General features: G+C 41.9%; 1 protein-coding gene across 2 annotated transcripts in view; it reads left to right on the top strand.

Moving 5' to 3' along the window:
- Positions 1-23,054, top strand: part of AGPAT4 (1-acylglycerol-3-phosphate O-acyltransferase 4) — a 182,309-nt gene that overhangs the window by 88,212 nt on the left and 71,043 nt on the right. For both annotated transcript variants that reach the window (XM_077292801.1, XM_077292800.1), the window contains exon 3: positions 15,065-15,234. In XM_077292801.1, coding sequence (XP_077148916.1) covers positions 15,065-15,234 — 170 coding nt within the window. The remainder of the gene's footprint in view (positions 1-15,064; positions 15,235-23,054) is intronic.

The raw sequence follows: 23,054 nt of genomic DNA, 5'->3' as shown, positions 1-23,054 counted from the left end.
AAACATGACGATACATGCCGATCTGATGACCAAATAAAGTTCTGAACTTTCAGCAACAACCAGCAATATCACAGCAGGATCCTGATCGCTGCTGCGTGTCAAACACAACGATATCGCTATCCAGGACGCTGCAACGTCACGGATTACTATCGTTATCATTGTAAAGTCGCCTAGTGTGAAGGTACCTTAACTCTGGTGTTTTAAAAGCAGTCTTCCACTCATCACCCTCCCTTATACAGATGAGATTATATGCCCCCCTGAGGTCCAGTTTAGAAAACCATTTTGCCCTGGTGATTTGATTAAAGAGGTGCGGAATGAGAGGGAGAGGATATGGATCCCGAACATTAATCCGATTTAGTTCACGGAGATCTAGGGAGGGGCGTAATCATCCCATGTCTTTTTTCTTCACAAAAAAATACCCAACTGTAACTGGAGATGAGGAAGATCTGATATGACCCTTAGCCAGACTTTTTGAAATATAGTTTTTCTTGACCTGCCTTTACGAACCTGAAACATTATACAACCTGTTCTTATGCAATTTGGCCCCAGCAATTAAATTAATGGACGACGTTCTTGACACCCCTACTCTGAGAACGCAGACTGATATTCCGGCAGAGACCCGGTATCAACCCTGGCTAAACATGTGCCCATGCAGTGTCTTTGACAGTACTTACTCTACCTTACCACTTCCCGAGTCTCCCAGTCCACTACTGGATTGTGCAAAATAAGCCTAGGTGGACCCAGAACCACAGGAGAGGGCAAGCACTCTATTACATAAAAATTGATTGATTCTGCATTGCACCTACCTGCTGATGTATCTGTCGAATGGCCTGAGTAAAATACCCCTGGCTCAAGGGTGCAGAATCTAAAGTGATTATAGGTATAGGTCTACACAATATATGTGGATTGACCCAGGTCCTGAGCAAACCGAGCGTCAATCAGATTAAACCCCGCCCCACTGCCCAAGAAAGCTAAAATAACCACCTTACTTTTGCCAAAATGTATGTTGGTTGGTAAAAAGAATTGTGACCTACACACAGAGTAAATATGTACACCCAGGTTGCTAACCTCCCTGCAAACTGGGCTCCTTAGTTTTCTAGCAGCTGTTTACTATCACTTATGGATGGACAAGTACCCACAAAATGACCATTCTTACCACAGAAAAAGCACTCCCTTTTTGTGCCGAACGACCAATAAAACGAGTCGTCCCCCAACTGTATGGGTTCCTCGATAGTCTCAGCCCGAGGATCCATTGACCCCAGACCCCCTGAAAAATTAGACATCTTTTTATATCTCTGCGTAGACGGCTGTCCATATGGATAGTTAGAGACATGGCTGCCTCCCGAGAAACCAGGATCTTACACAGAGCAAAGGCATCCTTTACTTTTTGAGTAAGCCCCTGACAGAACTGACTAGGGAGCACGGGATCATTCTACCTTGTACCCATAGACCACCTACAAGACTTGGAGCAATACTCCTCTGCTGGCTATTCTCCCTGCTGAAGCTGACTTAAATTAGACCCAGCCTGAGATACACACTCGGGGTCATCATAGATAAGGACCTGAGCCTAAAAAAATTCCTCAACTGTCTGAAGCGACTGGGAGTAAAGGCCCCGTCTCACATAGCGAGATCGCTAGCGAGATCGCTGCTGAGTCACAAGTTTTGTGACGCAACAGCGACCTCAGTAGCGATCTCGCTATGTTTGACACGTACCAGCGACCAGGCCCCTCCTGTGAGATCGCTGGTCGTGTCGGAATGGCCTGGACCTTTTTTTGGTCGTTGAGGTCCCGCTGACATCGCTGAATCGGTGTGTGTGACACGGATTCAGCGATGTCTTCACTGGTAACCAGGGTAAACATCGGGTTACTAAGCGCAGGGCCGCGCTTAGTAACCCGATGTTTACCCTGGTTACCATCGTAAATGTAAAAAAAAACAAACACTACACACTCACATTCCGGTGTCCGTCAGGTCCCTTGCCGTCCGCTTCCCTGCACTGACTGAGATCTGGCCGTAAAATGAAAGTACAGCACAGCGGTGACGTCACCGCTCTGCTGTTAGGGCCGGCGCTCAGTCAGGGCAGGAAGCGGACGCTGGGGGACGTGAAGGTGAGTATGTACTGTTTGTTTTTTTTACTTTTACGATGGTAACCAGGGTAAACATCGGGTTACTAAGCGCGGCCCTGCGCTTAGCAACCCGATGTTTACCCTGGTTACCCGGGGACCTCGGCATCGTTGGTCGCTGGAGAGCGGTCTGTGTGACAGCTCCCCAGCGACCACACAGCGACAAAAAAGCGATGCTGCAGCGATCGGCATCGTTGTCTGTATCGCTGCAGCGTCGCTATGTGTGACGGGGCCTTTACACAGGAGATAAAATGCCCAGGCTTGAGGGTCACCCTGGAGAAGAGAGATTACGATTCCCACTTGTTATTCTTTGGTACCAGAGGAGTGAGAATGCAATTTAAAATAAAGATTACTAGCATTCCTGAAAGCCGTAGACTTACTGTATCTCGCTCCACCAGAGAATTTATCCAGCAGAGGGATCTTGGGTTCCCCCAGAGAACCTATCCAGCAGAGCAATCTTGGGCTCCACCAAGGATTTTGCAGGAGCTATACACCCTATTCCTGTAAGTAATGGGCTCTGCAAAGCCACTAAGTGCAAGTCTGCCACCTCCAGGCTGAGTTGTTGTAGCTGTCCTGCCAGAGCAGCCACAGGATCCATAATGGAATCCAAATAGGAGCGGCCAGTTATAATGTCAGGTAGTGAACTAAGGACTGTGGGGACCTACCTACCATATCTCAAACTAGGGAGCACCCTAGTCTATCCCTGTCTCTCAGATTCCCTCAGAATGCTCCTATCTTAAAACTTATGTGTTCCCTCCCCCACTCAGGGTGGTGTGAGGCTGATGTGCATAGGTTAACACAAACCATACAAATAAAGTAAGACAGACAGTAATGAAAGAAAACTACAATCATACAAATATACTCACAAAACAGCAGAGTTGAACACATTGGAGGGATAGGTAGGAGAAACTAAACAGAAGAGGATGATGATAAGCATACAAACCAACTCCAAGCAGAAATCTCTTTGACAACTCTCCAACTGCCTACTCCAAACGCTAAATTTCTCCTCCAACATCTAACCATGAAGTAACACTATCATTGGCAAGTGCCAATGGTGATCATATATACCAGAGGGTAGTGGCCAACACCGAACAGCTGATGCAATTCAGGATGGAAAGCTCCAGGAGATCTACTGAACTGATTAACCCCTGCAATGACAGAGCAAGGAAAACCTGCACTGTTTAATAAGATGGTGAAGCAGTTCTAGTTAGTGAAGGATTTTGTGTGACCAGATGCTGCGATCTTCTGGCGGTTTCCACGTGACACCATTTCTGCAGCGAAAATGCACTAAAAATGCATATGTATTTTTTCCTGTAGATTTTCCACAGCTAATGGAATTTTGTGAGGAAAATCCGCATATAAAACTCAACCTGCTCACAAGATAAATTAGCATTGTGCATATTTGAAACATACACTATAGGTTAGTGTATATAATATAAAATAAAGCACATTCGGCATGACTAGTGTTGAGCATTCCGATACCGCAAGTATCGGGTATCGGCCGATACTTGCGGGTATCGGAATTCCGATACCGAGATCCGATACTTTTGTGGTATCAGGTATCGGTATCGAAACAACATTAATGTGTAAAATAAAGAATTAAAATAAAAAATATTGCTATACTCACCTCTCCGACGCAGCCTGGACCTCACCGAGGGAACCGGCAGCGTTCTTTGCTTAAAATGCGCGCGTTTACTTCCTTCCGTGACGTCACGGCTTGTGATTGGTCGCGTGCCGCCCATGTGGCCGCCACGCGACCAATCACAGCAAGCCGTGACGTAATTTTCAGGTCCTAAATGCCTAATTCTAGGCATTCAGGATTTTAAAATTACGTTCCGGCTTGTGATTGGTCGCGTCGCGGTCACATGGACGTCACGGGAGGCAGGAAACGCGCATAGGACAAGACTAGTCCAGCACTACACCCATTTGGCTTCTCCAAACATCGCTCGCTCCAGTTGATTGACAGGTCTCTCCTAATGTATACACATGAGAGACCTGTCAAACACATGGAGCAATGCATGGAGAAGCTAGCTGGGAGGTGCACTGGACTAGCCTTATGTCTTTCTATGGTTCCCTTGCTGGATCTTTGGGCTATGTTCCCACAATGAGCATGTGGTGAGATTTTGATGCTGCAGACTTTCTGCACCATTTCAGCACCCATTAAGTAACATAGCTTCCTTGCATTTCTTCGAAAATACGCAGTGTCAAAAACGCATCAAAGCTCATCGTGGGAACGCAGCTTTAAACTATGTTTATACTGAAATGCCAAATTCCACAACTATGCAGCCGGGCTCTTATTCATGCCTGCAGTTTGGTTAGCATGAGTCAGATGATAGGTATAATGAAGAATATGCCACTATGCAAAGAACTTTGCACATTTTAGGTAAAAAAACATTTTTTCTTACTATAACTATAATTGTAAATTATGAATTACAATTATACATTGGCTATTACTACTGTGCAATTCTTGATTATGATGGTTTAACCCCGAACCCTGTTTTCACCTTCCTGACTGATTTTTACAATTCTGATGACTGTCAGTTTATGAAGTCATAACTCTGGAACGCTTCAATGGATTCCACTGATTCTGAGACTATTTTCTCATGACATATTGTATTTCATAATAATGGTAAAATTTCTTCGCTATGACTTGCGTTTATTTGTGAAAAAAACAGAAATTTGGCGAAAATTTTTAAAAATGTTGCAATTTACAAACTTTTAATTTTTATGCCATTAAATCAGAGGGTCATGACGCACAAAATAGTTAATAAATAACATGTCCCACATGTCTAATTAACATCAGCACAATTTTTGAAATATTTTTTTCTTAGGAAGTTATAAGGGTTAAAAGTTGACCAACGATTTCTCATTTTTACAACAAAATTTGCAAAACCATTTTTTTAGGGACCAGCTCACATTTGAAGTGACTTTGAGGGGCCTATATGACAGAAAATACCAAAAAAGACACCATTCTAAAAACTGCACCCCTTAAGGTGCTCAAAACCACATTCATGAAGTTTATTAACCCTTCAGGTGCTGCACAGTAATTTTTGGAATGTGGAAGGAAAAAATAAACAGATACTTTTCTTTCACAAAAAATTTCCTTTAGACCTATTTTGTTTTTACTTTCACAAGGGTAACAGGAAAAAATGGACCATACAATTTGTTTTGCAATTTCTCCTGAGCATGCGGATACCCCATATATGGGAAAATCTACTGTTTGGGCGCGGCAGGGCTCGGAAGGGAAGGAACGCCATTTAACTTTTTGAATGTAAAATTTGCTGGCATAATTAGCAGTCGCCATGTCATGTGCCCCTGATGTGCCTAAACAATTGAAACCCCCCATTTTGGAAACTAGCCCCCTCAGGGAACTTATCTATTTTGTGTATTGAGCACCTTGAACCCACAGGTGCTTCACAGAAGTTTATAACGTTAATCCGTGAAAATAAAAAAAGCACATTTTTCCCAGATAAATCTTTTTTATCTTCAAATTTCGCATGATTATAAGGGTAACAAGAGAAATTGCTCCATACAATTTGTTGTGCAATTTCTCCTGAGTTCACCGATATCCCATATATAGGGGAATACTACTTTTGAGGCACAGTGCAAAGCTCAAAAGGGAAGTAGCACCATATTACAGTGCAGATTTTGCTGCACTTGTTTGAGGGTGCCGTGTTACACTGGCAGAGCCCCTGAGGTGCCAACACAGCAGAACTCCTCATAAGTGACCCCATTTTCCAAACTAAACCTCTCAATGAATTCATCTAGGGTTGCAGTGATTATACTGACACGGCTATTGGGCAGTGAAGATAAAATAATTTACATTTTTACCACGATGATTGTGTGTTAGCCCCAAGTTTTACATTTTCATACAAGAAAATATGTAAAAATGTCACCAAAATTTGTCCCGCAATTTCTACTGAACGTGGCAATAGCCAATATGTGGCTGTACAGTACTACTTAGCCATACGTAGAGACTCGGGAGGGAAGGAGCACTATTTGTCTCCTGGAACGCAGATTTTTCTAGAATAGTTTGTGGACTCCATATAAAGAACCCCTAAGTGAAAATTGCATACTGCCGTTGTAGTGACCAGTACGCTGTAGGGATCAATACATTATGCCCAGCTCATGCTTCTGGAGACACACACCTGTAAATTAGGCGGGCTCTCATCACTACAGAAATGCCAAACATGTGGACGCTAAATGTGGTTTATCCACACTGGGGCTCAGAAGGGAGGGGGGCATTTGGTTTTTAGAGCGTAGAATTTGCTGAATTTCTTTTTGAGGGGTGAGATGCCATTTCACTTTTCCAGAGCGAGCCTTTGTACTACCAGTAATGTGGAAGCTCCTATATTTCCGTTAACAGATGACAGACCTGAGTGAGGGCTTGCTTTTTTGTGGATTGAGTTGAGGCTTTTATTGGGAACATTTTACATAACATTTATGATCACTTTTATCTGGCGCTCTACTCTGAGCACTTACATCGGGGTTTTGATCTAAATCTCTGAGTGATGAGATTCAGATGAAACTCCCGAGGGATCCATTCACTACAATGAGGCAGCAGAGTTACTCTGGACTCTGTCTGGCCTCTGTTCAGCTGTGCCCTTCTTTTTAGAAGTGCACAAAACTGTGTCCGATAGCACTTCAATTCTAAAAAAATGAACACTGCCAGATCACAGGTTGTACGGCGTCCACAGTGTCTCCATCTGCCTCACTATAGGGAATCTTCCACCAAGATTCTATCTGAATCATGTATTTCAGAAATTTACATGGAAACCCCGGTGCAAGCGCTCAGCACAGTGCGCAGGATAAATGAGCGCTGAACCATGCTGTGATCTTTGGGAGGCAGAATGAAAAATCAACAGCATGTGAAGAATTGGTTTTATTTATTTTTTACGCCGTTCCTCATTCAGTATAAGTGTTTAGGCGACTTTTATTCTTCAGGTCAGTGCGATTACAGTGATACTAGATTTATGTCGTGTTGTTACGTTTGGCTGCTGTCACACACTAAAAAATGCTTTCTATTGCGAAAACTAGTTTTTGCATCACCATATTTTAAGAGCTATAGTTTTTCCATATTTCAGCCAACAGAGTCATGTTATGGCTTGTTTTTTGCGGGACGAGCTGATGTTTTTATTGGTATTATTTTCGGGAACATGACATTTTTTTATCTCTTTCTATTTTGATTTTTGGGAGACAGAATGAATAAAAACCAGCAATTGAGGAATTGCTTTTTGGCATTTTTCTTTATACCATTCTGCATGTGGTAAAATTGGTAAGGCAGTTTTATTCTTCGGGTCAGTATCGAGACAGCGATAGTAGCGATACCCAATTTATATCTTTTTTCATGTTTTGAGGCTTTGACACAATACAAACTATTTTATAGAAAAAAATATTTTTGCATCGCTTTATTCTGTGAGCTATAACTTTTTTATTTTTCTGCTGATGGAGCTGTGTGATGGCTTGTTTTTTGCAAGACACAATGACATTTTCAGTGGTAGCATTTTATTTACATTTTTCTTTTTCATTGCATTTTATTGCACTTTTTGTTCGGCGATATGTTCAAAAAGCATTGTTTTTTCCCTAATTTTTTAATTTTTTTTTTTACGGTGTTCCCTGAAGGGGTTAACTAGTGGGACAGTTTTATAGAGCGGGTCGATACGGATGCGGCAATATCAAGTATGTGTACTTTTATTGTTAATTTTTTTAATTTACATAAATAAATGTATTTATTGGAAAAATATTTTCTTTTTTTTTCTTTGGGGATTTTTAACAAAATATTTTTACACTTTCTAATTTTTTTTTACTTTTTTACATTGTCTCAGCATAGGATATTACTGTATTACATTAGATTGCTGATCTGATGTTCTGCAATCACTGCAGAACATCGAAGCAGCAACACCCGCACCTGATCACTGTGGCGCTCACCTGTACTGATGTTTGCGGGAACGCTGCTCCCTCAGAGAAGTACATGTATGGCGCATGTTGGGAAAGGGTTAACGCAGACCTGGGCACAGTGCTGCCTGTGAGCCACATCTAGCCCTCTGGCTGCTCTAATCTAGCCAGCAGACAGAGACAGACGAAAAGCTGAAAACATTGTCCCATGGGCCGTATCATGTGGCCGTTCCTCAGGATGCAGATAGCAGTGAATAAAATGATGGCAGACCGAGCCCCCAACTCTTTCTTCCACCAATCAGATGTGCTGACATTACAACATTGCGTCTGCTGTGCAGAGAGCCAGTGCACACAGAAAGGACGGGAGCAGAGCACTGGGGGAACAGGAGCAAGGTGAGTTTGTGTTTATTTAATTTATATGTATGGAATGTGTGCCTGTTTGTAATAGGCTATGTGGGCTTCATACTGAATATAGGGAGGTTATGTGAGGGATCATCCCTTAAATAGGGGGCTATGTGTGGGCTCATGCTGAATACAAGGAGCCTATGTGAGGACTTATGCTGTTTACAGGGGGTTGAGTGGGGACATATGCTTAATAAGGGGAGACTATTTGAGTGCTCTATTTGTATATAGGGAATTATGTGGGGGGCTCACACTGTATGTAGAGGGGCTTTGTGAGGGCTCATTCTATATATAGAGAGGCCTTGTGGGGGCTCATACTGTATACTGGGGGACTATGTGGGTGCTCATACTGTTATAGGGAGGCTATGTGAGGGCTCATACTGGATATATGGAACTATGTTGGGCTCATAATGTATATACAATCATGGCTGATAATTATTGCAATTACACAAGTTTTCTTATACACATGTTTATTTCCTTTGTGTGTTTTGGAACAACATAAAAAAACAGAATAAAAGACAAATTGGACATCATTTCACACAAAACTGCAAAAATGGGCAAGAGAAAATTGGTGGCACCCTCAACTTAATATTTGGTTGCACACCCTTTGGAATAAATAACTGCAATCATTCACTTCCTATAACCATCTTTCACCTCTCAACTGGAATTTTGGACCACTCTTCTTTTGCAAACCGCTCATAATTGTAATATTTAGATATAGGTATCTAGATACTTAATAATTTGCTTGAGCTTTTTTAATCTTACATCTATGTCTCTTTTTTATAAAAAATAATGAGTGAGTGGATGTATCAGAGACACAACTTTCATGCACTTCTTGTATGGTTAGTACAACAGGGTGTGTGCACTTTATGGCAACTGAGATGAATAGGAGTCAATTGCCAGCGAAATCTCATAAAAGTTTACAAACTACAGAGTCTACACCCTCACTCCTCAACCTGTCCCCCTCCCCAACCCACACACATCATAAAGTTGCATAGAGAGAAAAGATAACAAATAAACTGCATGAAAAATACAACTTTTTGTTACTGCTAGTGACCAATTTATGAACAGTAGTATTTCAACTTTTTGTGTTCAGATAGTCAAAAGCAACTCAATACTGGAATGCTAAAGAATCCTGATTTATTGTTATGTCTGACGATTAGTGAGAAGGTTACTAATAAAGCTCCTTTTGACAACTGAGCTTGTGGAGAACTGTAAACTTGCAGGATTAGTTTGTATAGAGCATTAGGAATCTTTATAGTTAGAATCTCCACATAACATAGTACCTCATTGGAGCTATAGCTAAATAAAGCTACCAGCTACAGAAGAGGATGCTATGCCGTCTTGGAGCAGAGGAAGGTGAGTAGAATCTATTGTTTCTTTTCAAAACATGCTGGAGAACAACGGAAGATGCCCAGGATGGAGGACATTATACCAGGGTAGGCGGTGTTATATCAGAATGGGGATATTATACCAAGATGGGGACTTTATAACAGAATAGGGCATATTATGCCAGAATAGAGGACATTATAGAAGAGTGGAGACATTGTACCAGGATGGAGGACATTACACCAGAATGAGGAGATTATACCAGAATGGGGACATAATATCACGGTGGGGTCATTATACCAGGATGTGGACATTATTACAAGGGCTGTCCCACACGTCCAGATAATTCCGGTACCGGAATAAATCGGTACCGGAGTTATCCGTGTCCGTGTGCCTGTGAACTCACGTAGGCCATACGTGCGGCACACGTGTGCCGCCCGTATGGCGAGTGGGTACCACACAGAGCGTGTGGTACCCACGCGTGTGGTACCCTGCATCGTGCTGAAGCCGCGATTCATATGTTCCCTGCAGCAGCGTTTGCTGCAGAGAAAATATGAATAACAGTGTTTAAAATAAAGATCTATGTGTCCGCCGCCCTCCCACCCCCTGTGCGCCCCCCCCCCCCCCGCTGTTCTGAAAATACTTACCCACCTCCCTCGCTGCTTCCTGGTCTGGCCGCGGCTTCTAGTGTATGCGGTCACGTGGGGCCGATCATTTACAGTCATGAATATGTGGCTCCACCTCCCATAGGGGCGGAGCCGACTATTCATGATTGTAAATGAGCGGCCCCACGTGACCGCATACAGTAGGAGGCGCGGGGCAGAGAGGAAGGAGTGACAGCCAACGTGGGAGCGGGTGAGTATTTTCAGGACAGCGGGGGGGCGCACAGGGGGTGGGAGGGCGGCGGACACATAGATCTTTATTTTAAACACTATTATTCAGATTTTCTCTGCAGCAAACGCTGCTGCAGAGAACATATGAATCGCGGCTTCAGCACCATGTGGGGGGGACAGCGCTTACTGTAGCGCTGTCTCCTGCACGCACACGGACCCCAGACGGAGAACGTCCGTGTTTTACACGGACCCATTGACTCTATTGGGTCCGTGTAATACGTGCGCTCCCACGAACACTGACATGTCTCCGTGTTTGGCACACGGAGACACGGTCCGCAAAAAATCAATGACATCTGAACAGATGCATTGATTTTTATGGGTCTACGTGTGTCAGTGTCTCCGGTACGTGAGGAAACTGTCACCTCACGTACCGGAGCCACTGACGTGTGAAACCGGCCCAAGAGGGACGAACTTGTATGTCTTTTTAGGATCTAGAATTCTACAAGGGCCCATACACCTGATCAACATGCAAATTTTGCACCAGGACCCATCGGACTCTAGTTACATCACTCTAATTCAGTCTTTGAGGAAGGCTGCAATAACAAGCGGGCGACGCTTCACAAAGGAGGAGAACATGTATTACATATTAGTAAGTGCCAGAAAATCAAGTCCCAAACATTTGTTAAAGGTGTTGTCCACTACTGGATAACCCCAGTCTACTCAGGTGACCATATAAAATAAAAACAATGTATTCTCACTTCCAGCAGTGACGCCATTTTTTGTGAAGCAGACTGGGCTCACCACAAAATGCAAAACCAAACAGCATGAAAGGTGCTACATCATGTATGGAAAAATGTACAGTACATGCAAAAACAAGCAAGAAAGGCCAATACATAAAGATGAGCACACCTAATTGAATATAAAAGCAATATATATCTTTACCATTAACCTGTCACCATTAACATAAACCATAAAAACATTTAAAACCACACATCAAACATAGAAATAAACAGCCTTGAGTCAAAAATTGACAAAAAAATATATGCAAAGCACATGGAATGGACCCGCCAGTGTACAATTTGGACAATGATAATCCTAGGCAGGGCCGGACTGGCCATCTGGCAATTCTGGCTAATGCCAGAAGGTCCTGTCTGGTCATGGGCTGCCTTGTCTGCTAGTTTGTTAGCAGAAATATTGGTCTTGTAGTAAATCTTGCTTTCCTCCATCCAGGGTAATATTAGTAATGTATCCCATCTGGTACTTGGGGACGGGGACAGCATGGGCCTATGTTATTTCGAATGCCAGGGCTGAATTACAGCCCCAGTCCGCACCTGATCCTAGGTATTGTTATAACTCAATGGAGACACGCACAAGAATAAAGACGTCAATTATACTGTATACTATATCATATGCCATTCCTGGCAGTGACAGAGCATTGTTGTGTTACGTGCCGACTGCAGTCATTACGCGGCTACTCATTGGTTGCATCATTTACTATTTCATCAGAGCAGACGTTCACCCCGATGGAATATTGATTCACTGCGGCACATGATACAACAATGTCATGTCACTGCCAGGAACATTGGTGCCAAAATCACTAAACAGCGGACAAGTGGACAACCCCTTTAAAATGAAGATAAGGTGCCACATATTGGATAAATGTGGGATAATCCTGCTAGTAATCTAATTTGTATAGAGGCAACTGATCTGTCCCCAGAAAGATAACATAACAGGAATCCAAAAAGGCAAGATGGATTATCTCCTAGAGGTAGAAAAGTTTCCTTGAAATAAGCATGTCCCCTGCCTGTAACACTCGAGTAGTGGTGAGATGAACAGACTGAAGGCCAGCAATAGCAGTATGCCAGACACACTTGGCGCAAGCTGTCACGCTAATGCACAACCTTGAAGGCTGGGGTACTCTTCATCCTCTCCCACTACAGGGAGAGGGTCTCTTGCAGGACCATTTCCAGGTGCCAATAATGGGGTTGGTTGGTGGCTGCACACACTGACCACAGTTGGGTCAAACACTCCAACAGACTATCAAGGATACTTGGCAGCAATCAATGTATGAGGCTCAAGGCCTCTCGTTGTAACATGTTTGTTACATGGTTTCGAAGAAACATGGCTGAAATGGCTGAATGACTTTACCAGCATTGAAAGTCTTATGACATTAGAATTCCATGGAGAAGTATTCCTCCGTGTCAAATGTGGGCGGCCATGCTTAGAAGTCAGCCCTTGGGATCTGAGCCTCTATGTAACAGATGACTTCTCATTATGTAGTGCGAGGTTTATTTGTGGGCAACCTAGGCACCGAAAATGTAAGTGTGCTTGTTGTATATACCGGTAGCCTGAACCTCCTGAACCGATCTAACATCACCATGGAAACCATAATACTGCTGTCTACAATGGGCCTGAGGGTTCGTTCATGCTACTGTCTTCTTGCTGAATGTTTTTCTTTTATATTATGCTGATCGAAATTGATTGAACAAGTAATGCGCAGAAACAGGAGTTTGCATCAGTTTTTTACTCTTTTTTTTCTTACATATATGCATGGGGACATGAGCGAAAACTAAGCCCAAGTTCACATCTGCATTAAAAATTTTGATTTTCACATCCGTCATGGGAGCACAAAATGAAAATCAGTCTCCATATCCCCGAGCAACGGAATCAATTCTTTAATGAAATCTGAAATTCAGATAAAAGAATAATGTTCCAGTGGATGGAAAAATAGATTGTGGAATAAATCAGGCGACTGTTTTATTACATTTTATATCCTTTTTTCTTTTTAAGTAAATACACTGTTAGTTTTAGTAAGCGACTTACAGTTTTTCTCATTTTTATTTAAGTAAAATTTATGATATCTGATCTTATACATTACCCTGATTCTTTACAAAGAATTTCCACCCCAGACTTAAAGGGGTTGTCCATTATCAAAAGAAAAGAGTGTAGTCACCTATGTGATTGCAGACTGTGGAATCCTGACAGTATGCACTGCACACATCATCCCCATTCCCCTGTATTCCGTGTGATGGTTGTTCTTGCTGAGGACAGTCATGACATGTGACCTCACAACCGCACGAGAAATAATAAGTGTGCGCATTGCACACTGTCACGATTTAGCAGTCTGCTGTCACATAGAGTGACTGCAGACTTTTCTTCTTAGACTGGACAACTCCTTTAAGCACTGCCAAGTATCAGTTAAGCAAATTTGCTTTGCTTTACTCCCAAAGTTTTGGCCATTTTTGCACATGATGTGCGATTGGTTGTCAAGAATGATCATCTTCTCCACTTTTGGTAAAACTGTGAGATTTGTAAAAATGATTGCCACTGAATAAAATAATGAAACATCCAGGTAGAAGAACATTATCCATGAGCTAAAAGACAGAGGTTTATTTGCTTCAAGTAACACAACTATGGAAATTGAAAAAAGTAGAAAAGGAGGGCACTCACCATCCGAAGCCTTTTTCAGTCCTTTTTTTGTGGCATAAAAATTATTGTTAGTAGCAAGGTCTTACAGGAGAACGAAGGTGTCACGAGATGACGGACCGTTTCGCGCTTGTGCGCTTCTACAGGTGGAAATATTTTTTAATATTTTGAGATATTTCTTATTAGTACTTATAAAATACCACTGTTCTATCTAAATCAACGTAAATCTATAGTAATATACTAATATATTTGAAAGGAATCTGTCACCATATTATTTCTACACCATCTGGGAGTAGCATGATGTAGGGGCCGAGACCCTGATTCCACTCATGCATCACTTATTGGGCTGCTTGCAGCAGTTTTGATAAAATCAATGTTTTATCTGTTGCAGATCTACTTTTCTCTGAATGCTGAGCCCTGCATAACCTCACTCACACGACAGTCTGATAGCTTTCCGTGTGTACTGTGCATAGACAGAAAGCTGCCAATCAGTGGTGGGGGCGGGGCAGTGGCTCAGTGGTTAAGACTGTTACTGTTCAGTGCTGGGGTCCTGGGTTAAAATCTGCAAGGAGTTTGTATGTTCTCCCCGTGTTTGCGTAGGTTTCCTCCAGGTTCTCTTGTTTCCTCCCACACTCCCAATACATACTGATAGGGGATTTAGATTGTGAGCCCCAATGGGGATAGTGCAGATAATGTATATAAAGTGCTGTGGAATATGATGGCGTTATAGAAGCAAGCATAGTAAATAAATGCATTCAGAGCTCATGAATACAAAGGGCTAAATGGCAGCAGGTTTACTAGTCCTCTAGTGATAACACAATGATTTCATCAAAATTACAGTAAACAGCCCAGTAAGTGAAACAACACTGGAATCAGGGTCTCTGTCTACATACATAATGCTTTTCTTCTATTAGATTGCAAATCCTTGGCAACAGATTCCCATAAGATATCGAACATTGTAATTCAGCTTCCCATTTTTTCAATCACTAAGTAGTGTTACATACAGGCTAGCTACGTGTCATTCATTTATAACAATATCCCATTTTTACTCTTTTGCAGAATTGGTGATGTTGCTGGAGTGGTGGTCGGACACTGACTGTACCCTATACACAGATCTTACAAACTATAGCAAGTATGGCAAAGAGAACGCTATAGTAATTCTCAACCATAACTTTGAAATCGACTTTCTCTGTGGTTGGAACTTTTGTGAGAGATTTGGGGTCCTGGGGGTAAGTATGTCATCCATTATGCCTTTAAATGATCCATCGAAGTGCGGCATTTGTGAACACTTTATATCTGTTTGTATCTCTTCTTATTCGCCGCAATTGTCACTTACGTAGGAACATAAGGATGGGAAATAGATGACATATTGCGGTGCTGCTAATATATGGATACAAGTAGTAATACTAGTGCCTGCCAGTTTCTGCGCACTTCACATTACATAAAGATAATAGTCATTTTGTGGTTTGTAAAGGTTCTTAGATTGCTTTTAGTCTGCGGGTGGAATATATTTTCCTAGGAAAATGGCCATATTTGTAATGACTACGTTTCAAGATGCTGAGGAGCAAAAAGGGATATGGGGCGGACTTCATGTTCTCTATTTGAAGTGTCAAGTTTTGCTGTTTTTTGTATCTCCTTCTGCTAAGTGGATGCTTAGTTGCGTTATCTTTTGCGCCTCCGGCATTGACGTTACTAAGTGTAAGTATTTATGGCGCTGTACAATGCATGCAACATATGCTAGATTTGCTACTCTGCATGTATATTAATTAACCCCTAACATCTAGGGTTAATGTGTAAACTCTGCCCGAGCACGTGTCTTATTTGCATCAATAAGAATGTCATTCCAGAGAATTTCAGAAGCTGCCAAATACATTTACTTATTTCTTAATTAATATATACAGTTTGAATCAAAATTATTTACCCACATTGCAAATTAGGTTTATATTAGAAAAATTATAGAATATTTACTATTTGCAATAGACTGACCGAACAAAAACAATTTACTTAACTGAATACAACTTGTGGCTTCTCCAAATTCAGCACAAAATGGCAACTTTAATGAGTTATTCAACTCATTTTATAGAAACCCTCATTAGAACCTATATGTATAAAAGAGGTGTTGTCTCAATCACACCCAATGCTGTTAATCATCAATGGACTAACCAATCATGAGAAGAAAATACATCAAATACCTGGACTGGCTAGGGGGTTATTGATTGTGACGTTTGACTACATGTTACAAATTTGGCTTAGTCAAGAAAGTGGTACAAAAAGTTTAGAGATAATTGTTTTGCACAAACATGGAAAAGGACACAAAAATATATAGCAAAGACATTGAGTATCGCTAGATATACAGTTTGGGTAGAGTATGCAAGTTAAAATTTAAAGGAACACTCTCAATACTACCTAGATGTGGCAAAAGTAGGAAACTATCACCGGGAGATACCAGATTCCTGAAAATACCGCTAGGTAAAAACACTCTAGTGTCTGCATAAGACCTGCAGCAAGTTTTGGTGGTGGTAGGCACTGAAGTTTCGGTTTACACTTAAGATACGTGCTAAATGCTGAAGGTTTCCATGCCAGAGCTCCAAGTTTTACACCTGTAGTGACCAAAACTGATCCCACTGGTTCTAGTATGCTGAAAACAATATAAATAAGCCACAGAACTTTGGGGATTCTGTTCCACAGAGCAAAACAAAATTGGAAGTTTTCATGTCTATGGATTAGCAATATGTCTGGAGGAAGAGGAGTAAAGTATACATTGAAAAGAAAACCTTGCCTACAGTAAAGCATGACAGTAGCTCGACAATGCTCTGGGGCTGCTATGCTTCCTTTAAGGCTGCTTTCACACATCAGTTTTTTGCTGTTAGTCACAATCCGGAAAATTTTGAAAAAATCCGGCAGAAGTTGCTGACGGATCCGTTTTTTTCCCATAGACTTGTATTAGCGATGGATTGCAATGGATGGCCTCACGTTTCATCCATTTTTTGCCGGATCTGTCGAAAATTGTTTTTCCGGCGGCAGGAGAAAACGGACATAGTAACGTTTTTTGTGTCCATCGAAAAAACGGACAGCGACGGATCTGTTGCCGTCTGTCGTTTGCTAGACTGGAACCCTATGGCACCGGATCCATGCGTTTTTTTTACTGAGCATGCTCCAATTTTTTTAGGATCCAATCAGCTGGATCAGCTAGTCGGATCCGTCGAAAAATGGATCCGTTGCATCAGTTTTTCACAGCCTGCGACAGATCCGATTTTTTCAACATTCGACGGATTGTGACTGATGGCAAAAAACTGATGTGTGAAAGCAGCGTAACACTGGAAATGTGATGCTTTTTGTGAAGTCACAACCCACGGACAAGCTATGAGTCAGCGAAGTAAGACATTCAGGGGTCAATACCAAAAGAGCATGTAGTAAACCAAGGGAAAATATGAAGTTGTAAGTCAGGTCACATACCAGGGTCAGAATACCAGAGAAATAGTAGATAAGCAAAGGGGCAATAACAAACGGGTAGTCAGAACAAGGTCCAAAGGTCAGCCGCAGAATATCAGATGCAAAGGGGCAATAACAAACAGGTAGTCAGAACATGGTCCAAAGGTCAGCAGTAGATCAGGTGACAGGCGGCACACACCAGAGAGCACAGGCTTAGAATAAGCTTTTGACTGGCAATGATCTGGGCCAGACAGTTCACCTAATTATCAGGGCAATTACCAAGAACAGGGAGCACCTGTGGAAATCTCTGCACCTGTAAGTCTCAGATAGGTCAGCCGAGCTGTCTATCAGAGCACCGACAGCAGAGCACTTGTGATGAGCGAGTGTGCTCGTTACTTGAGTTTTCCGAGCATGCTCGAGTCTCAACCAAGTATTGCCAGTGCTCAGATGCAATGCTCAAATCCCTGCCCTGCATGTTGGGTGGCTTAAAGAAATATGCAGGGATTGCCTGCCATACACGGTTAAACTGTAGCCATGTTTACTGGTTGTATTACAGCCACGAAACATGCGGGGCAGGGATCCGAGCATCACATCGAAGCATCGGCAATACTCGGTTGAGACTCGAGCATGCTCGGAAAACTCGAGTAACAAACACACTCGCTCATCACTACTCAGCACGCCCCAGCACAGGATAGGATGACAGAGCTGTCCATCACTGAGTCCCAGACACTCTGAGCAGAGGAATCGTGACAGGAAACCTGCAGCATTTGGAAAGATGGATTCAATCAAATTTCAAAAAATCCTAGAAAACATGCTGCTTTCTCTGAGTAAACTGAAATTAAAGCATCATTGGACATTCCAACAAGACAGTGATCTCAAACATATCCCCAAGGCTTAATTTCAGAAGAAATCCTGGAAGATTCTTTTGTAACCATCACAGTGGCCTGACTTGAACCTCATAGATCTTTGGTGAGATTTTAAGAAGACAGATGCAGGAAAAAAACATAAGAGTCTAATCGAACTGGAGGCCATAGCCAATGAGAATGTGCTATGATTTCTCTGGATTGCTGCTAGAAGCTGGTATCTAAAGAAAAACAAAAACAATAACATTACATTTTAACATTAGAGAGTGTAGGTACTGTCCCAATTGGGAATAACTTGTCATGGAGGGACAGCTTTATGCTTTTTTTAATCAAAAACAGTGTTTACTAAGTACCCTATGTTAATTATTTAATGCACTTGCTTTTATACTATTTTATTTTCATTAGGGTATATGTACATATTTTCTTTACTTTAGAAGCTGATATCTGCAGCACGTGATAACAGCCAACGGTGCTCTACTAACTGCTATATATCCTTGTCATGAAAGGGTTGTATAATTCTGAAACTGCAGCAGTTATTAAGGCTATGTGCACACGTTTGGAAGTTTCCGCAGCAATTCTGAAACTGTGCGGCGGGTAAAACGCATTTGGAATTGGCATGCGTTTTCCCGCTAAACACTAGCGTTTTACAAGCCTAATTAGCTTGCAGAATGCTAGCGTTTTCTGTAGAATCGCTTGGAAAACTGATTGACAGGTTGGTCACACTTGTCACACATAGTGCTTGACAAGTGTGACCAACTTTTTACTATTGATGCTGCCTATGCAGCATCAACAGTAAAAGATAGAATGTTAAAAATAATAAATCATGATATTCTCACCTTCCGGCGTCCCCTGCAGCCTTCCCGCTCCTCGCAAAGCTCCCGGCAGCTTCCGTTCCCAGTAATGCCTCGCGGCAATGACCCGAGATGACGTAGCGGTCTCTGAGACCGCTACGTCATCACAGGTCATTGCCGCAAAGCATCACTGGATTGGGAGCATAGCAAGGAGCCGATATATGGTTCCCAGGGCCTAGAGGAGTAACTGCATATGATCCGCTTACTTCCCGCATCGTGGGCATAGCCACATGCGGAAAGTAAGCGGATCAATGCATTCCTATGTGTGCGGAATCCCCGCGAATGAATATGCTGCATTTTTTTCCGGAATGTGATTCCGCTGCGGAAAAACATGCAACATGTGCACAAAAATTGCGGATTGCATTCAAATAATAGGATGCTTAATGTATGCGATTTTTTCACTGTTTTATCGTGTTTTGATAGCTAAAAAAACACAAAAAATCCTGAACGTGTGCACAGAGCCTAAAAATAGCAATTTGTATTGAATTAGGAGAAACAACTTGTTATACTAATTGTGTTCAGGTATTTAAATTGTTCTTGTTTTATTGGATTATTGTAAACAGAAAAAAGTTTGGAAATGTTGCTAATTAACATAATTTGCAATGGTGGGGATCTTGATTTTTATTGCAACCATATATTGTTAAATGAGTTCTTTAAGAATCAATTTGCTGGAGCTGAGCTTTAATACCAGGCAAAGCCCATGTGCAAAAGTTGTTTCTAGAAAAACAAAATAAAACAGACAACCCCTGTGAAGTGGCATGTTTGAGCATCCTTGATCACAATTATTGTGAACAGTTAAGCAAGTTGAAGATAAAATGATCTCTAAAAGGGTTAAAGATAACACATTTCCTTTGTATTTTGCTGCATTTTAAAAATTACACAAAGGAAAATGGGCAGATGCAAAAGTTTAGGCACCCTTGGAGATTTGTGTGCTCAGATAACTTTGGCCAAGGTTTCAGACCTTAATTAACCTGTTAGGGTTAGGGCTTGTTCTCTATCATCGTTAGCAAAGGCCAAAAAACAGCAGCCATGGGTTCTTCTAAGCAGCTGCCTAGCACTCTGAAAATGAAAATGGTGCAGGCCCACAAAGCAAGAGAAGGCTATAAGAAGTTAGCAAAGCATTTTCAAGTTGCCCTTTCCTCGGTTCAAATTGTAATTAAGAAATGGCAGTTAACAGGAGGAGGTCAAGATTAGGTCTTGAAATTTCAGTGAGAGCTGCTCGTAGGATTGCTAGAGAGGCAAATCAAAACCCCTGCTTGACTCCAAAAGACATTTAGAAAGAGTTTGCTGACTCTGGAGTTGTGGTACTTTGTTCTACTGTTCAGAGACACTAGCACAGATATTGCCTTCATGGAAAAGTCACCAGAAGAAAACCTCTCCTGTGTCCTCACCATAAAATTCAGCGTCAGAAGTATGCAAAAGAACATCTAAACAAGCCTGATGCATTCTGGAAACAAGTTCTGTGGACTGATGAGGTTAAAATACAACTCTTTGGCCACAATGATCAAAGATATGTGTGCAGAAAAAAGGCACAGAATATCAGGAAAAGAACATATCATCAACTATTAAAGGGAACCTGTCAGCAGGATTGTGCACAGTAACCTACAGACAGTGTCAGGTCGCCGTTGTATACTGATTAAAATGATACCTTGGTTGATGTGGCGCTCTGATTGGGTTTTCATAATGCAGACTGCTGACAGATCATTGATCCCTCAGTGACTTGACCCCTAGTTTGCATAATAAATATCTGTACATACTTAAGAAAAGAAAAAAAAAACCCTTCTGCAGGCAGACACCTGCTCTGCAGCATAATCGCATGTTTCATGTCCCAATAATACATGTTCTTGATGTTATTCAGCTAGAAAAAAATTCAATTTGAAAATGGCACCCGCCGTGCTTGCGCGGTAGCAGCTATTGGTGTATATAGCTGTGACTGGATAGCCATCTTACTAGAGAAGAAAAAAAAATTCCTCCTCCAAGATGGCGCCGCCCATGCCTGCGCAGTAGCAGGTTATCAATAGAAATAAACACTTTTACTTTTGTATTGAAGAACTGAAATAAATTAACTTTTTGATGATATTCTAATTTTGTGAGAAGCACCTGTAGTATAATACACTCCCTATAGTCCTCCATATACTATAATGCACACCAATAGTCCTCCATATAGTTTAATGCACTCCCCATAGTCCTTGTGGAGACACGCAGGGGGGGGGTCAGTGGGCACCAAGGTCCGCTAGCCAGAAATGCATGGACCAGGGATCATCCCGCCGAAAGCCAGCACTCCTTTTAACGCTGGCGTAACACTACTCAGACAACACAGGGCGAGGCAATGCTTTATTGAACCACAAAACAGGCAAATAGCATGTAGAACAATCCCAGCACAGTACCCAAGTTGGTGCACATAACAGAGTACCATCCTTCCGCTGACTTACTGGGATAATGGAGGCTGTTACTTCAGAGCTACCAGTTTCGCTACCCCACCTATGGCACGCACAAAGAGAGAAAGTAACAACAATAGTAGAGAGATGACAGTCCATTGAGTACAAGGCCAGTAGATTCAAAGATCACAACCTGACTTCTCCAAACGTATCCATGGAACCAGGCAACCAGTGGGTCCTAATCCGGGCTTTCTCCAAACGTGTCCATGGTCCAGCAATGGTCAATGGAGCAGATGTGTATTCATTCAACCAGAGCTGAAAACCCCTAAGTTGTTTCCTGTAGATTGATAGATCAGTGTCCCTCGTGATGGTGCCATGATATTGGCTGCTGTCCTGTCTCTGGTCCTTTGGATGTATATGTCATGGCAGAATCTCTGGCTGTCTCTCTCCCCATCTTTCTGTCTCTGAGTCTCTTTATACAGAGGTATGTAACCTATTTTTAGATTTACCCAGTGTCCTTCGCTCCAGCATCAAGATAAAGGGGACAATGGTGATGAGATCAAGTAGCATTACTTGATTATTTAATCTATTTGCACAGTTTTTCCCTCTCTGCTTTTGAAGTCATCAAACTGGCTCCATAATACAATGCATAATTAGCATATCAGCAGAAATCACTAGACATCAAAGATATGTTATATGAAATATCAGCTTACAAGTCACTATTACAGACTTACACCAGCAAAAGTATAGAGAACAGTATATTCTCCTTGGTTTGCTAAAAATAGTCATCTGGGTAATTAAGATATAATCCGGTTTCTTCACAGTCCTCAGTACAGTATAATGCATCCCATAATCCTCCATATTGTATAATGTACCACCTATAATCTTCCATATAGCAAAATGCACACCAATAGTCCTCCATACAGTATAGTGCACTTTTCATCTTTCCATAGTTCTCCATATAGAGCCATAGTCCTCCATACAGTATAATGCACAGACCATAGTCTTCAATATAGTATAATGCTCCCATAGTCCTCCATATAGTACAATGCATTCCCCATTGTATAATGCACCCCATAATCCTTCATATTGTGTAATGCATTCCCCATAGTCCTCCATACAGTATAATGCACAGTATAGTACATACAATATAATACACAGCCTATAGTCCTTGATACAGTGTAATGCAGCCCCATATAGGACATATAGTCTAATGCATAGTCTTTGATAGAGTACAATGTGGTCCCATAAAGTACAATGGGGTTCCATAGAGTGCAATGCAACCCCATAGAGTATAATGCCACCCCATATAGTATAATGCCACCCAATAGAGTATAATGCAGCACCATAGAGTATAATGCAGCCCCCATAGATTATAATTCCACCCCATAGAGTATAATGCCACCCTACAGAATATAATGCCACCCCACAGAGCATAATGCAGCCACATAGAGTATAATATGGCCCCATAGAGTATAATGTGGCCCCATAGAGAATAATGTGGCCCCATAGAGAATAATGTGGC

This window comes from Ranitomeya variabilis, chromosome 2, assembly GCF_051348905.1.
Source record: "Ranitomeya variabilis isolate aRanVar5 chromosome 2, aRanVar5.hap1, whole genome shotgun sequence".
NCBI lineage: Eukaryota > Metazoa > Chordata > Amphibia > Anura > Dendrobatidae > Ranitomeya > Ranitomeya variabilis.
This window is presented reverse-complemented; position numbering and strand designations above follow the sequence as displayed.